This window comes from Geotrypetes seraphini, chromosome 6 (genome assembly GCF_902459505.1).
Source record: "Geotrypetes seraphini chromosome 6, aGeoSer1.1, whole genome shotgun sequence".
In the NCBI taxonomy this organism is placed as follows: Eukaryota; Metazoa; Chordata; class Amphibia; order Gymnophiona; family Dermophiidae; genus Geotrypetes; species Geotrypetes seraphini.
In genome coordinates, this window is record NC_047089.1 from 116,830,438 (window position 1) to 116,847,751 (window position 17,314).

Sequence of the window (17,314 nt, forward strand, 5' to 3'; positions counted from 1 at the left end):
CCTGGGTTGTTCAGGTACAGTTCTCCACATGCTGTTGGTGAGCTTCCTTGATGTATCTTTCTAGCTTCATAACCTCTTCGTTTGGGCTATACTCCACTAGAAACTTCTCCTGTTCGTGGATTTCTTCTTCAAAGGTGAGGAATTCTTTTAGTCCCAGCACTGTCTCCTCTAGCAGCTGGACCTTCCTTTTCAAGCTATCCAGCTCCATGCAACGACTGCAAATGTATGCCTGAATCCCCGAAGGGAGGTAGTCATACATGTTGCAGCTGGTGCAGAAGACTGGGAAGCTCATCTTCTGGCTTCCTTGGGCATCCATCTCTTGCTCCCCTTCTGAGTTGTCTGAGCGAATCAGTTGTGAACCTTCTGTCCCCGTCAGTTGGACGTTTTCTGGCTTCCTTGTATTTGTCTTTCCGTATGTTGTGAGTCTGCTAGTGTTACTGTGTTAGTGCTAGTGAGTGCTTGTTTTCCCTCTAGGTGTGTGAGGGAGCGTGCCCTGTTGTGTAACTAGTTAAAGACTAGGGCTTGTAGCTGCCTTCTTGCTTGACGTGAGTTTGCTGGTGTTACTGTTTGTTCTGAGTCTGCTGGTGTTACTTGAGTATAGATTGAAGCACAAGTGGGGCAACTTGCGATTGGTGGGAGTCGCCAACAAGTCCACCTGGAATGGAGAGCTGTAGAGCTGGGAGAACATCCTTGAAGCTAAAGAATTCCTCCGAGTTTGTCTGGTAGGGAATTCTGCTCCCCTAGAAAAACAGACAATCATCACGAAAAAAGGCAAGCAGATGCCCAAAGCCAGACATAACCCGTGGCTTGTTTACTGAGTACATGGGTAGTTGACTATCCGTGCAAAAAAGGACTCCAGAGTTCAAAAGATGTTGAAAAAATATTGAGATCACAATAAACCTTTATGCACACAGTAGGTTAATATGAAAAGGTGTGCTCCATGATGGACTAAAGACCTTGGAGAAGGACATCCAAGCACACTTCTCAGGTATAAGGAGACGGTTCGTCGACACCACCCCTTGAGAAGGGAAGTGAAAAAAGAGATCTCCAAAGAGTATGGAGGAGGTCATATAGCATTGAAGCAACTGCTGAATAGAGGATGGTATACTATTACTGAGGAGCAAGGGTCCACCTCAGAATACGAAAATGGAGTCTTGTCAGTAATGGTCAATGTTACATAGAAGCCATGTTGTCTAAAAAAACCTTCAAGTACTTTGCAGAGAATGTTTGAAGTTGAAACATGTGCAGACAGAGGCAAAGGAGAGCAAAAAGACTTTTCCTCTCTGTTAAATCCTAGCTCACGTTTGCGGTCTAACCCCAGCTATGGCAGGATACACGTTTCAAATCTGACATTGTAATCACAAAATGGAAAATAAAATTAGTTTTTCTACCTTTTGTTGTCTGGTCATTAGTCAAATCTTGTTGGTCCCAGGCTCTGGTTGTCTTTTGATAACTTGCTTGCCAGGGTCTCTTACTTTCTACATGCTAACCATCTGCCATCTCTGTCCTTCCCTTCCATTTCCCTTCCCTCCCCCGGAGGTGTGGCATCTTTCCCTTTTTTTGTCTCCATCCACAGATCCACCTTTCTTAACTACCCTTTCATCCAGCATCTCTCCTTCCTTCCCACCACCCCAGGGTCCACCATCTAATATTCGGACTAAAGAAGAGCGATCATGTTAGTCCATTCTACAAACTCCTTCATTGGTTACCAATTGAAGCACAAATTCTATTCAAATTCTCCTGCCTCTGCTATAAACTAATCTGGGGATTGGCCCCCAGCTACCTATTACCTCACTTCAAATTCCACTCCTCTATTAGGCCTACCAGAAACCGTAACCTCTTTACCTACCCAAATATCATAGGCTGTAGATATCGTACCTTATTTGATAGAACATTCAAATTCCAAGCAGGTAGACTGCAAACTTGGATAGGCTACTTCACCAATGCCGCCAGAGAATCATATAGTATCTTTAGAAAAGAACTAAAAACCACCTTGTTTAAGAAATTTATAACCTAACCAGACTTCTCCCCTAAAATCGGAGCCTCCTCCCATCCCAAGGAGTCCGTCTACCCTCTTCTACCAAAATTTCTACCTTTAATTGTTACCAGTTTTCCTACTGGTGCCCGTCCTTAGTTCAAATGTACCAAGTTAACAACTTACTTCACATCAACATCTTATGTTATCTTTTTCACCTGTAACTCAAAGCGCAATCTCCTTTCTCTTCTCCTACTTATGCTCTGAATACTGTCGACTGTATAATGCTACTCATTGTGAAACCGTGTAATACACAGACCCTGTAACTCTCCTGTTACTATCACTAGATGTTCAATGCTATACTCTGTAATTCGCTGTCTGTACAGTTTCTCTTCATTGTAAACCGCCTAGAAGTCGCAAGATTGTGGCGGTATATAAGAATAAAGTTATTATTATTATTATTATTATAAGAAATGCTCTCAGTTGAGGAAAGGCTTGGAAAAAGCCCAAAAACTGAAAAAACCTTGTGAAGGCACTGCCTGAGAGGAAAAAACTTCTGAACAACTAGTCATACAGGTAAAGAAAACCTGAAGACCATTAGATCGGAGTGCTGTTGCCACAATAAGCAAACACTCCATCCAGACATTGACAGAAGATAATAGGCTGTAAAGAAGGGCCTGGTAGTGGAAATTGCACTGATTTACTGAAAAGCGCAAGTATTTGCGTGAAGCCAAAAAAAATGACAGAGAAGTTGGAGGCTTCCTTGAAACCTAGAGAGCTGAGACTCGGGAAGGTTGAAAAGAATGCACCTGATGGCTAAACAACAGGATAACAAAAAGGTGTTAAAAACTAATCGTACATTTGGGGAGAATAACCTCCCGACCCTGAAACTCAGGGATGATAAACAGCCAGACCACGGCTAAAGAGCCCCAAAAATGAAGAGAGGGCCATGTGATGAAAACACACAAAGTATACTATACGAACAAATTCCCACCAATCGAGCAAAAAGAAAGAAATGCTGTGATCAAAACAAGAGAAGAAGGCTGGTTCCTGAGTGGATGTCTGAGCACAGAGCTCCGCTCCGACTTCCCCGATTTCACCCTCTTACTCTTTGTCCATGGCCGGTGGTGATTTCTTTTAAGAAGTATTTGAACAGACTAGTGAAGGGGAACATCGCTGTGCTCAGCAGCGGTGACGATCTATTCTCAGTGCTGCAGGGGATGCCACCTAAAGTTTCCCAACCAGTGAAAACTAGTGGGGACCAAGCATGCAAGATGGCGGGGACGCAAACAGACGCCCTAGTGGATCGCTCCTCCTCCGATGTGCTGCTGATGTCCATGAGGCATTTGTCACAATTGCTAAATGACAAACTTGTTAAATTGCATGCCTCGATGGACAAACTGAAAGATGTCCTGGCAGGCCATGTGGCGCAACTTCAGCATGTAGCGGTGCGTTTGTCGGCTCAGGAGAATCACACAGTGGCGGCGGACGGCAGGCTGGAATCTCTGGAAACACGAGTCTGCCAGCTCATGGAGAAGGTCGAGGACCAGGAAAACAGGGCTCGCCGGAAGAACCTCAGGATCATTGGTATCCCAGAGAGTGTTAAAGATCCTGAGCTCCTAAACCTCGTGAAGAGGTGGCTGCCGAAGGAGTTGGGCCTGCCTGAGCAAGCGGACCCTGTGGTGGTGGAACACGTGCACCGCATGGGGCAATGCCGAGAGAGTGATGGCTACGGAAGACCCGTTTCCACAAATATGCCATAAAGGCTCGACTGCTTGATCTCTTTAAGAAATCTAGACACCTCGCATATGAGGGCACTAAGATTCTGATCTTCCAAGATTTTTCTACTAAGTTTGCCAAACAGCGCAAAACCTTCACGCCTTACTGCTCTCAGCTGGTCGCGAGAGGGATCAGATTTGTCTTCTTATATCCTGCTAAGGTGCACTTGACCCACGAGAATCACACTTTTACATGTCTAAAGTGGAGTTGCTGAAGCGCTTCATTGAGAGTCTTCCGGCCGAGTAGAGGAACTGTGGAACTCTTGTTGCTACCTGCATGCCGGTTGACTATGGGAGCTATTGCCTTGGAGAGTGATGGTCGATCTTCTTTTCCTCCCTGCCTCTCCACCTTGCAGGGGCGCATTCCTGTTCTTGAGGATGCCTCCTGTGTCACCTTGGGGGGAGACTCCCTGAAGGAACCTGACTTCTCTTCTTGCTGTCCTGGATGGTGGGAGCTGCTCCTGTGGTGCTCGGAGAGCGGACTTTTGTGCAAGGCTGCTTTTCCTCTGGAGCTCTTAATGGGCCACTTTGGTTTTGGTGCTGGGGGTCTCAGTGCGCTATACAGTTTGGGTGTTGCTGTTTTCACAAGTTCTTTGTATTTTTCCTTCTTCTGTTTCTTTAGTTCACTGGTCATGGACTGAACTGGTTTTGTAGTTGACCTTGGAATGGTGTTGTAGTTGACTTTGTGGGTTGGATGGGGATGTGGGGGGGAGTGTAAGCATCTGTGTATGAATGACAGTTGGGATCAGATGAGGCTGTGGATGTGAGTGTGGATTTGGGATGGTGGGCTGTTGATTGGAGGGTGGGGGAGGGTATGGGGAGCGTCTGTGGGGGTTGGGGGGTTTGTCTGAAAGAACAGGAAGTTTTGCTGGTGGGGGGTTGGGGGAGGGTGGGCTGCGTCCTAGGAGTCTATCTCAGATTGATTCACTGTGTCTAATACCGTTTGCTGCGACATTGAGTCTGCGTGCCAGAAATAGACTGCTGAATTGATGCATATCACTCCTTGTTTGGACTGGGTTGAGTGACTGTTCCCTGGATGGGAGGGTGGTGGGAAGGGGGGGGGGGGGACTTTTTGTGGATGTTCTTGTATGCTGTTTTGGTGTTGTGTTACATTGGTATTCTTCTTGAAATAATAAAAATGATTTGATAAAAAAAGTGTCTAACTAAAAAGTCAGAAAGCCACGAGAGCGGGAAGGCATAAAAAAGTTTAACGATCGTTGAAACGCGACTTTGCTTCAAGGAAATGAAAAAACTGACAGACCATGCACCCTCGTCGGTGTGGGCTATCACAAACGCATGTGTGGTGAGGGCTATCACAAACTTTTTAAAATCTTAAAGTGGCGATGCACTTTTGAAGTGTCCGTACTGGGGCTCCATGAGAATATGCTGTCTGCTTGTCCTGGGATAATATAAGCATTGTATTAGATAAGATTAAATTAGAGGCACCAAAAATAAAACTAGTCCTAACTGTTTGGAAGCTACTTGATTACCAATATCTATCACAGTTTTCTCTTTTCCTCAGTGAGTAGTTACTGTGCTCAACACTCACCTGAAACGAGACCAACAGAACTGCAGTGCACGTTGGAAGTTTGGGTTCTGTTCGTCCTGCAGTCCACAAACACAGCTGATAAGCTGCTCAATTTCTAGGTCCTCACTTGCCATCTGAATAGCTGGAAACAGGAACACCAACTTACTGCAACACTCACGCTCACTCTAAGATATTCAAAATAAAGGAAAAAAAATTGGTCAGATCATAGAAGCCAACTTTTTAAAAAGACTGAAAGCATTAAACGCAATACAATTTATTTATTTTTTTGTCCTAAGGAAAACCTCTCTGGGTAAGTATATACCACTTTGCTGAAAAATTTGATGACAAAGCTTGGGATAAAAATTTGTGTGTTTACTGTTAAAAGGAATGAGTAGGTTCTTACCTCGATAATCTTCTTTCTGATAGAAGGGCACCAGAGTCTTGACTAATGGGTCATTTTCCTCTCTAGCTGCGAGTTGTGTAGAAGACATCATCTACCTTTTTTGGCTCCCCCTCCTTCCTCAGTGGGCTGTGCTGTAGCTCCCCAGTTTGTCTCAAAACAATTATAAACAACTATAAAGAGGAAAAATAAGAAGGAAAGATATTGGGAACCACCCTGACAAGTCATTTCTGTTCTGCAATTATTGTTAAACGTCAACAAAAAAAAGTAAGTAAAACAAGGTGGAACAAACAGGCCACCTACCTGACTGCAACAAGCACTAACACCTATAAAGCTATATATTAATATTAGGGAGGTCTCTTTACTCTTATGTGACAGGAGAGAATCCCAAACTTTGGCAACACATAACCATCTAGACAGGGTGGGTCATCAAGTTTTCAAGTTTATTTAAAACTAGTGTTTAAGCCCGTTACATTAACTTGTGCTAAAAAGCAGCCCCCTTTCCCTCTCCCCCTCTAGTTCCTCCCTGACTGTCTCTCCGTGGCCCCCTTCTGACTTCCCTCCCAAGCAAAGCTGTCTGCCTCCCAGAACACCCCTCCCTAACAGCAGGCCCTTTCCCTCTCCCCCTCCAGTTCCTCCCTGACTGTCTCTCTTTGGCCCCCTTTCTGTCTTCCCCCCCAAGCAAAGCTGTCTGGCTCTCAGCACACCCCTACCCCAAAGCAGCCCCCTTTCCCTCTCCCCCTCCAGTTCCTCCCTGATTGCGACTCCGTGGCCCCTTCTGTCTCCCCTCCCCCAAGCAAAGCTGTCTGCCTCCCAACACACCCCTCCCCCCAAAGCAGCCTCCTTTCCCTCTCCCCCTCCCTAGAGAATTTTTACCTGCATGGGACACCTGCAGCACCGGCACCATACCCTCCAGCCGTTCCTCCGAGCAAAACTGCCACCACTGCTCAAACTCCTTCACGCGCCGCCTGCCTACACGCTGTTGAGGCTGCCACGCACTGTCCCCACTGTCTGGCTGGCTCTCTTAGTCCCTTGCTGCCCCCTGCCCCCTTCCCTTCCCACAGTCCCGACAAACGTGCAGACTCCAGCAGCAGCCGCAGCACTCTAAACATGCTGCTTCGCGGCCTTCTACTGCCCTGATTTGCTCTGCCGTTTCGGGCAGAGCAAATCAAGGTAGTAGAAGGCTGCGAAGCAGCGTGTTTAGAGTGCTGCGGCCGCTGCTGGAGTCTTCACGTTTGTCGGGACCGCAGGAAGGGAAGAGGGGCGGCGGCAAGGGACTAAGGCAGATGACTTTAAAATATGCAATGTCACCTCAGTAACAACTATACAAAAATAGACAACTATACCCTCTCTCCTTTTACTAAACCACGATAACGTTCTTTAATGCAGGGAGCTGCGCTGAATGCCCCACGCTGCTCTCAAAGCTCATAGGCTCCCTGCGCTAAAAAACCACTATCGTGGTTTAGTAAAAGGGGGACCATAGTGCAAAATATAGACAGCAGATATAAATTCTCAAAACGGACACATTTTGATCACTAAATTGAAAATTAAATCATTCTTCCTACCTTTTTGTCTGGTGATTTCATGAGTCTCTGGTTGCACTTCCTTCTTCTGACTGAAAATCCAATATTTATTTATTTATTTCTGCCCCTCTCCTTTTCTTTCTGTCTCTCTTTCTTTTTCTCTCCCCCTGTCTTTCTTTCTCTTTCCCCATGCCTCCCCTCTTTATTTCTGCCTTTCTTTCTCTCCCACCTACCTGTCTTTCTTTCTTTCTCCCTGCCCCCCCAAGCCATCGCACTGATTTCTCCACTTCCCTGATTATTTCCCTACCCCCCAAGCCACCATGCCAATTTCTCCCTACTGCTTCCCCGAGCCAGGCACGGCACAGCACGTACAAGCGCCGGACTCAGAAGACTTCACCTCCGATGTCAATTCTAACATAGTAGAGGAAGTTCCAGGTCAGCCAGGCAGCAATTGGCTGGCCCAGAACTTCCTCTCTGACGTCCGAGGTGAAATTTTGTGAATCCAGCGCTTGTATGCGCCTAGCCTGGCTTGGGGAGGCAGGAAGAAAAAGATCGCAAAGGCAACACGATTGACTCAAATTGCCTTTGCGATCTACTGGTCGATCGTGATCAACCATTGGGGCGCCCCTGCAGTACAGTATACCTGACCTGAGGAAAGAGGTTTTGTCCCCAAAAAATTGCCTTATTTCCTATTTATAAACTTTAATCAATACAGTTACAATATTGCTTGATATTATGTAAAGCAACAAAAAAACATTTTTCTATCTTTTGTTGTTTCTGCTTTAATCGTCTTCTCTTCGCTCTCTTCTTTCATTTCGGTGTTTGTCCTCGCTCCCTTCCATGCAACATCTGTCCTCTCTCTTTGCCCCTTCCACCCAGCCTCTGCCCTCTCTCTCTCTACTACTTCCATCTACTGTCCACCCTCTCTCTGCCCCTTGCATCTACTGTACACCATCTCTGCCCTTTCCATCCAGTGTCTGCCCTCTCTCTGTTCCATATGGCATCTTCCCTCTTTCTATGTCCCTTCAATAAACTGTATATCCTGTGCCCTTTCTCTCCTTTGTACATGATTCATTTCAGCTTCACCCCTCCCCTATGCTCTGGCATCTCTCTCTTCTCCTTTCCTTCATTCCTTACCACTCCATCCCATGGTCTGGCATCTCTATCTCCTTTCCTTCTCTCTCCCCATACCCTGGCATCTCCCTCCTATCTCTCCCTCTCCCTCATTCTCTGGCACCTCCTCTCCTTTCTTTCCCTCTGGTCTGGCATTTTGTCTCCTTTAGTTTCCCTTCCTTCCCCCCATGCCCTGGCATCTCTCTCCTCTCCTTCCATCTCCCCCTCCATTATCTGGCATCTCTTCTCCTTCCTTCCTTTCACCTGGTCTGGCATCTGCCTCCTCCCCCCTGAAATCTAGCCCCCCCCCCATGGCCTCGTAGCTTCTTTCCTTTCCTTCACTCCCATGGTCTTGGCATCTCTTTTCTCTCCTCTCCCTTCCCTGGTATTCCTTCTCCCCTCTCTCCCCCCAATTGGGTGCTGCAGCAGTAGCACTTCTCTTCCCTTCCCCCTCCCCAATTGGGTGCAGCAGCAGCACTTCTCATCCCCCCCCCCCCCCCTTGGGTGCAACAGCATTTGTCTTCCCCCTCCCCCTGCCCTTTCTGCCAGGAGGTACGGTAGCATAGACCCTGGAAAGATGACTTCTCTTTAATGAAGGTTCCACAAGAAGGAATTGATGAGATAGTTGGGAGTTCTCAAAGCCCTTGTAATAGAGTTCTATACCTCGATTCCAACTTGCCTGGAACAGCAAAGATAGCATAGAGAGTCTCCAGGTTTCGTTTGAAAGTTTGAGACAGAAGCCTGTTAAGAGGAAGTTTGAGAGACTCTGCAAGAAGCCGAGGCATACTCATTTCCTCTAAATACTCCTTAGAGTACAGTGGTACCTCGGTTTACGAGTGCACCAGTTTGCGAGTGTTTTGCAAGACGAGCAAAACATTTGCAAACTTGGTGTCTCGTAAACCGAGCTTGCCTCGCTGTATGAGCGCCCCCCCCCCCGGCGATCCGGATCCCCCCCAGCGATCCAGCATCCCCCCCCCGCTCGCATTTCCCTCCCCCTCCACCACGATCCTACTTTCCCCCCTCCCGAGCAGTCAATGACACCTTTTACCCGACTTGGCACCAGTGCCGGTGCCCGAAGATCCTCCCTCTTCTGGCGCGGCCTGGCTGGGCGGTGCGTTGGAGATCCTCCTTCTTCTGGTCTGGGCTGGGCTGGACTGGCTTTGAGCAGCCCAGCCCAGCCCAGAAGAAGGAGGATCTCCGATGCACCGCCCAGCCGCGCCAGAAGAGGGAGGATCTTTGGGCACCGGCACTGGTGCCAAGTCGGGTAAAGGGTGTCATTGACTGCTCGGGAGGGGGGAAAGTAGGATCGCGGTGGAGGGGGGGCAACGCGAGCAGGGGGGGGAAGCTGGATCGCGGGGAGGGGTTTGTAACAGCGTCGGATTCCTCAAGGGGGGGGAGAATGGAGCAGCGCCGGTAGCCTTGTGGAGGGGGGGGGAGGAGGTGGAACCAATCAAAACAGTTTCCCTTACTTCCTATGGGGAAACTTGCTTTGATATACGAGCAATTTGGTTTACGAGCATGCTTCTGGAACGAATTATGCTCGTAAACCAAGGTTCCACTGTACTTATAACCAGCATCCAATTTAAGATCCAGGTCCTCAGCCATTTGACGGAGGAAGGGGGAAAAAGACAATTGATCCGCCAGAGCATGGCCTCGAGAGAGACTCAATGATCTTGAGGCGCCTCGAGTGGAGAATGAAGGTGAGGCCTCTCTGGAGTATTGTTATCCCAGCAAATAGACAGACTAGGTTGAGGCATTGGAATCAGCCGAGTCCTCATTTTCTCCGATCCCATGCGTCAGAGGAGGGGCGGGATCGCGTTAGAGGGAACATGCTACCGAGGTGGAGAGCGGCTTGCGAGGTTCCCTACAGCCGGCTGGCGATCCTCAGCAGGCTGCTTTGAAGAGGAGGGCAGACGCGAATGAAGAGCAGCAGTGGCGGCAGTGGTTTGTGCCGGTGGGCCAGAAGAGACCAGGAAGCCGGGATGGAGGGAGGCTAAGAACGGCGGTTTAGGAGTAGGTATTAGGGAACAGGGAAGAGGTGCTGCTGGACAGGGGGGGGAGATAAAACAAAGGGAGAAGGACTGCTGATGGACAGGGGGAGCAGGGAAGGGGTGCTGCTAGACAGTGGGGAGGTAAAAGGAAGGGAGAAAGGCTGCTGCTGGACAGGGGGAGCAGGGAAGAGGTGCTGCTGGACTGGGGGTAGGTAAAACGAAGGGAGAAGGGCTGCTGCTGGACAGGGGGGAGGTAAAAGGAAGGGAGAAGGGCTACTGCTGGATAAGGGGAGCAGGCAAGGGGTGGTGGTGGACAGCCAAGGAAAGAGAGACAGAAAGAAAGACAAACAGAAAGTGGCCAAGGAGAGAGAGAGAGAAAGAAAGACAGACACACACACATCTATTCTAGCACCTGTTAATGTAATGGGCTTAAAGACTAGTATATATATATATATATATATATATATATATATATATATATATATATATATATATATATATATATTCATTGCATTCCATTACGAAGGCAGCCCTTGAGACCTCCTCAGCAGCTCCCAAGGTTCAGAGCCCCAAAACACTAAAAATTGCCTGTTGTTTTTCCCCTGGTTTCTCCTTAATAACCCTATTTAACATCCAGGCAAAAAACTATCCCACCCCCTCGTTCCAATGCCTATGACTGCGCCAAGAGTTTTACTCTACTATAACAACATGCCTATAGCAAACCCAAATACCTTAAACATTTTCCATTTAAAATAAACATGACCGCCCCTTTTCCATTTATTTCACTGTACACAATCATTCCTATATGCCTACAAGCTAAACCTATATACTGCATTTCAACTTATGCACATTAAATGAATGTATATCTCTAATACTGATAACAAGATTATCTAGATCTGTAATAAATAAATCCATCTAGAATAAAAAGTATATTATACATTTGGCTGCCGTCACATACCAATTGGACCTCTAAGCACTCACCCAAGATCCAGCGACTCTCTCCCTCTTTCACCGTTTGCACCCACCCTGCTGTCCACGGATCGGCATTTCTTCCCCTACCCCCGATCAAGCATCTCTCCAAATCTCAAAATGTGTGTTCTCGATTATCACCAACAGCACGCTAACTTTAGAGAGCTTGCATCCTTCCTTCTAACTGGCCCTTATTCGCGCCGGGAACAAGAAGCTGAGCCTCCACTCTAACACAACTTCCTGTTTCCAGCGGAAGGGGCTGGGTTTAGGGTTGCGAGCAGATTTACTATTTACCATTTCTATTGCGCTACCAGACACACGGAGCGCTGTGCAATAAACACGGGAGAGACGGTCCCTGCTCTAAAGCATGTAGAGAGACATGCAATATTTTAAGGTAGACCGGGATGGGAGATTGAGGGATGGGGTGATATCGGATTAAGGCAGGGGAAAATGGAAGAAAGAAAAACATGCTGGACCACGCCAGGGGGATGGGGGCACAGAGGAGTGGATGGGGAGGGAGATGCTGGAACAGGGGAGGGAGGCAAGAGTGAGATAGATATTATCCATAGGAGGGATGATATTGAAAGGGAGGTTGGGGGAGGAGAGAAGGAGAAATACTGGAGTACAGGGTTAGTGTGGGAGGAAGGGAAGAAAGAGGGAGAGATGTTGAAAGGGTAGGGGTGAGAATGACAGGGAAGAGAAAGAGATCTTGGACCAGAGGAATGCTGGATCAATGGAAGTGCCGGAGAGAAGAGAGATGGGCAGGGAAAAATAAACTTATAGAACTATTATTTGTAAACAAGCCACCTCTACCTCTCCCTCCTCCAGGCCACTCTACCCTGACTCCTATTCTTCCTGAAATCACTGAAGAGGAAACTGCATATTTTCTTTCCTCCAAATTTACTACCTGCTCCTCTGATCTGATTCCTATCCATCTACTCAGCACTGTCTTTCCTACTGTCAATCCCTTCTACCTATCACATCTTCAGTCTTATCACTTTCCACTGCAACTGTCCCTGATGTCTTCAAACATGCCATAGTTACATCATTCTTCAAAAAACCTTCACTGGATCCTATCTGCCTATCCAACTGAACCCATCTCTCTCCTCACCTTATCCAAGCTTCTAGTGCAATGGTCTCAAATTCAAACTCTTTGCAGGGCCACATTTTGGATTTGTAGGTACTTGGAGGGCCGCAGAAAAAAATAGTTAATATCTTATTAAAGAAATGACAATTTTGCATGAGGTAAAACTCTTTATAGTTTATAAATCTTTCCCTAACTTTGTTGTCTGGTGACTTTATTTTTCTGTGCTTTTAACTATGTTTCCAGGGCCTTCTTGTCCATTGACTATTTTTCTCTCCGTCTTCCGCCTTGCATCCATCTTTGGCATTAACTTAACATTTACCCCCCCTCTTTTACTAAGCTGTACAAGCGGTTTTAGCGCGCACACTAGACGCTAACGCCACCATTGAGTTGGCGTTAGTTTTTACGCTTAGCGCAGGGGGCTACGCACACTAAAAACGCTAGTGCACCTCAGTAAAAGGAGCCCTTAATTTTTCCATTTTTCTGCTTCTCAAAATCTACTTTTCCATGTCTTACCTTCCCTTGCTATCTCTCTCTCCTTCCCTCCCTATTTCCATGGTCTGACATCTCCTTCCCCCTTCAATGTAGCATTTCTCTTTCCCTTCCTCCTTTCTGCCCCCTGCAGTCCATCTCCCTTCCCTTCCTCCTTTCTGGCCCCCCTCCCAGTCCACTCCTTTCCTCCAGTCCAACATTTTTTTCTCTCTTTCTTCCTTCATGCTTCTCTGGTCCTCCTTCCCTCCCCCAATCAACATCTCTCTCTCTCCCTCCATGAATCCAACTTTTCACTCTCTGCCCTCTCCCACTTTCCCAGTGAAACATTTCTCCTTCCCTCCTTTATGTCCTCCCCATCCATCTCACCCTCTCCGTGAGTCAAACACTTTCTGCCTCCTTCACGCTTTCTCTCTCTGTCCTTGCCTCTTCCCTCGAGTAGCATCCCTCCTTCCCACCCACCCCTCAACCCAATATGCTCTCTCCCCTGCACTATATCACCCTCCCCTCCAGTGTGTAGCACCTTTCCTTTCTCTCCCTTTCTGCCAGGTCCAGCAGTACCTCATCTCCCTTTTATCTCCTCCCTGTCCAGCAGTACCCCTTTTCCTTTCCCTCCCTCCGTGTACACAAGGGCTCCCCTCCCCCAAAGGCCTGCATGTTCCCCCCTGGCCTCCCGGTCTTAGTTTCAGATCATTACGGCAGCCTGCAGAGAGGATTGCCAGCACTGTAGCAATCCTTGCAGGCTGCCATCGGCCTCCGCAGCACATTCCGTCTGCTGCAGTCCCGCCCCTCCTCTGACATCAGGGGCAGGATCACGGCAGAGGGAACAGGCTACTGAGAAAAACAGCAGCCTGCAAGGATCGCTACAGCACCGGCGATCCTCTCTGCAGGCTGCCGTAATAATCTGGTGGTAAGAGTGGGAGGCCAGGGAGGAAGCTGGAGGACGCTGCAAGCTCTTTGTAGCACTAGACCACGGGCTGCAAAATAGTACCTGGTGGGCCGCGAGTTTGAGACCGCTGTTCTAGTGCAACAGGAATTTCTTGTATAATCCCACTCTATTCCTGGACAAGTGGATTATGCATCCTCTTTTTTTTTTTTTTAATATCATTCATTTTAAAGTCAAAAATAAGTGCAACATATTTTACAGACATTTTACACTTTAACAGCACTTAAATTCAGTCAAAATTATCTTCTATAACAAATACATATATCACCCCCCCCCTCATCCATATATCCAAAAAATGCACTCCAATTAAAAGTATCTCCCCACCCACCCACCCTGGACATGTATTATCAAAGGGGAAAATCAACAATCACTCCTTATAGCATTTTATCACTTGGCTCACTGCGTGTTCGACTGGCGGGCCAAGGACTGTAGGGGATGGCTTCTTAGCCGGCTTACCTGTGGGGTGCAACACCGAAGATACATCTAGCGGTGTCGAAAGTGCCGGAGTCGATTTGGAGGACGTCGCCGATGCGGGGTCGATGCCGGTGGAATCTCCATACCGGTACCGAAAAGAAGCTTTTGTTGAAGTTGGCGATTTTTCAACGTTCTCTTTTGAAGAGAAGCACAACGGGTACACGTCGCAGCCCTATGGTCCGGACCCAAGCACTGGAAACACCAATTGTGGGGGTTGGACAGGGAAATAGGACGTGCACACCACTGACACTTCTTAAAGCCTGGTGAAGGGGGCATGAAGGGAAAAATGGCAGTAGCAAAATCGAAGTCCGAGGCTTCGATGATGCCAACAGGCCCCGCCGGGGCCGACCGAAAAAAAGACGAAAAAAAGTTGGATGTTTTTGTTTTTTTTCAACAAGAAATAAGAAAAAGAACGTGAAGAAATTTGCGAGAATATACGTGAGCAGGAAGGCGAAAAAAGAATATTCCAACAGCCGTTGGAAAAAACGCGTCTTCTTAGCTCCACGGAAACTAAGAAACTGGGGACCGCATGCCTCCGTCGGGTGGGAAGGCACTCGCGCATGCGCGGTGCGGCTAGCTAGAACTTTCTAAGTTCTTAGAGTGCAATCACTCTAAAATTGTCCATACCAGGGCTCCGTCGGTGCCGTCACCCATCAGTTAAGAATATACTGCCTGCTTGTCCTGGGATAAAAACAGTCAATGTTTAAGAAGGCACTGGAAATATAGTTAAAAGCACAGAAAAATAAAGTCACCAGACAACAAAGGTAGGGAAAATTATTTTATTTTCAATATAGTAATTGAAATATGTCAGTTTTTAGAATTTATATCTGCTATGTATATTGTGTGTATATGAAAAATGAATGGAAAAAATTGCATTACAATTAGTAAAGGAGTGGGATCTGGGGCAGAGCTTTGGTGGACCTAAGGCAGAGCTTGGGAGGTCTGTGGTTGGGGTATTCAGTTGATATTTGTTAGACTTAGGGGGTATTTAGCTTGAAGTAGTTGAGAAACTGCTATAGGCAATGTCAGCACCAGTGCCTCTCCTTCTTTCTGGCAACCCATACTGGCGTCTCAGGGCCCATCTGGAGGGCCTCTGCGCATGCATGGACATCAACGTGATGTCACGATGATGTCCGCACACTTCTGGGTGCCTTGAGCCGTGGTTACTACCTTTAGTTTGAGAGACACTGGTCTAGATCAGTGTTTCTCAACGCATAGTACGTGTACCCTTGGGGGTATGTGGCCTGGCAGCCGCCGCAGGGATCATTCCCTGCTGCCCCCTGCTGAAGCCACTTGTTATCTGTTAGCAGCATTTGGTTTTTTAAGAAGATGTTAACAATGTGACATTTCTTTTTTGTTTGAACGCTAGCGATATCTATTAGAGCGGCAGTACATTTCAAATATCACTATTGGTGGCTCTTAAGAATCCTGAGGCAGGCCTGTTGGCCGAAACATGTACATGTCGAGTCATTGAGTCATTGTATGCATCATTGTGGTATTGGAGAAATAAAGATTTTGTAATGTAATTTATTTCTTATATACTGCTACATCTAAGCGGTTTACAGAAAATATACATTAAGATTAGAAATAAGAAAGGTACTTGAAAAATTCCCTTACTGTCCCGAAGGCTCACAATCTAACTAAAGTACCTGGAGGGTAATAGAGAAGTGAAAAGTAGAGTTAGAGGAAAAATAAAAATAAAATAAACATTTTAACAAGACAGCATTGATCTAAATACTTTGGAATGTAGAAGAGAGGAGAGAAAGGAATAGAAGCAGAAGGGGGAGCCGTTGAACAGTAGAATTCTGGAGAAATTTAAATGATAGAAATAGAACAAAACAAAGACAAAAGGCAAAACAATAGATAAGATTAAAGATAAATCATAAGCTGGAAAGAAAAATAAAATAAAACTTTGTCTTCAATCCACGGTTTCAGCGTCAGTGATGAAGTGGAGCAAGTAAGTTTAGGAGGAGCGATTGACGTTTCCAGAAAGGGCTTCTTCAGGGAAGAGACTTGGCAGACAGTCCCAGGATGCCTATGTCTCCTCCCCTGCGATGTTCTCCCATCCATGCATTCCCTCCCAGACACACTGCCCGTGCCCCAGCCGCTCCAAGGAGGCTGCCCCAGATGAGGCCCACGGTGAATGCAGGATTCTCTCCTCTGCGGGAAAGCCGCCCGGAGCCGACAGTCGATCTTCTTAGCAGATTGCATGGGGGGAAGAGTTCACACTCTTGGTAGGATCGGGTCTGTGTGCTCTCGGTGGTTGTGGCTGGTCTCGTTGCTGCTTAGGTGTAAAAGCAGTTGATCTCCACTGCTGCTGATATTTAAAAGCAGGCAGATTGATCTCTCCAATGGACTGCAGGGGGAGGAGTTCACACTCCTGGCAGGATCGAGTCTGTGGGCTCTTGGTGGTTGCGGTAGGTCTCGCTGCTGCTTGTATGTAAAAGCAGTTGTTTTTCTACTGCAGCTGATATTTAAAGCAGGTAGATTGATCTCTTAAACGGGATATAGGGGGAGGAGCTCACATGCCTGGTTGGATCGGGGCAAGGGCTCCTATTATAGACAGCTGGTCTTGCTGCTACTTAGGTGTTAAAGCAGTTGATCTTCCTAGCGGACTGCAGGAGGTGTGGAGCTCACACTCCTGTCATGATCTGGTCTATGGGCTCTTGGTAGTTGCGGTTGGTCCCAATGCTGCTTAGGTGTAAAAGCAGTTGTTCTCCCACTGCTGCTGATATTTAAAAGCAGGTAGATTGATCTATCCAATGGAATGCTGGGGGAAGATCTTATATGTCTGGCTGGATCGTGGCAAAGGGTTCCCGGTAGTGGCGGCTGGTCCTATTGCTGCTTAGGTGTAAAAACAGTTGATCTTCTTATCGAATTGTAGGGGGGGGCGGATCTCACATTCCTGGCAGGTTCGGGTCTGTGGGTTCTTGGTGGTTGCGGATGGACCCGCTGCTGCTTAGGTGTAAAAGCAGTTGTTTTCCCAATGCTGCTGATATTTAAAAGCAGGCAGATTGATCTCTCCAACAAATTGTATGGTGAAG

The 17,314-nt window shown here is 47.3% G+C and overlaps 1 protein-coding gene across 4 annotated transcripts in view; it reads right to left on the reverse strand.

The window, feature by feature from the left end:
* Window positions 1-11,511, reverse strand: part of TUBGCP5 (tubulin gamma complex associated protein 5) — a 1,496,334-nt gene extending 1,484,823 nt beyond the window's left edge. For 2 of the 4 annotated variants that reach the window (XM_033947661.1, XM_033947658.1), the window contains exons 1-2: window positions 11,290-11,511; window positions 5,303-5,466 (exon numbers count right to left, since the gene is read on the reverse strand). In XM_033947661.1, the coding sequence (XP_033803552.1) occupies window positions 5,303-5,415 (113 nt within the window). In that variant the 5' untranslated portion in view covers window positions 5,416-5,466; window positions 11,290-11,511. Of the gene's footprint in view, window positions 1-5,302; window positions 5,467-5,684; window positions 5,855-11,289 lie in introns of those variants that run through there. The other 2 variants (XM_033947659.1, XM_033947662.1) reach the window with 2 other exon arrangements.
* Between the last annotated feature and the right edge of the window lie 5,803 nt (window positions 11,512-17,314).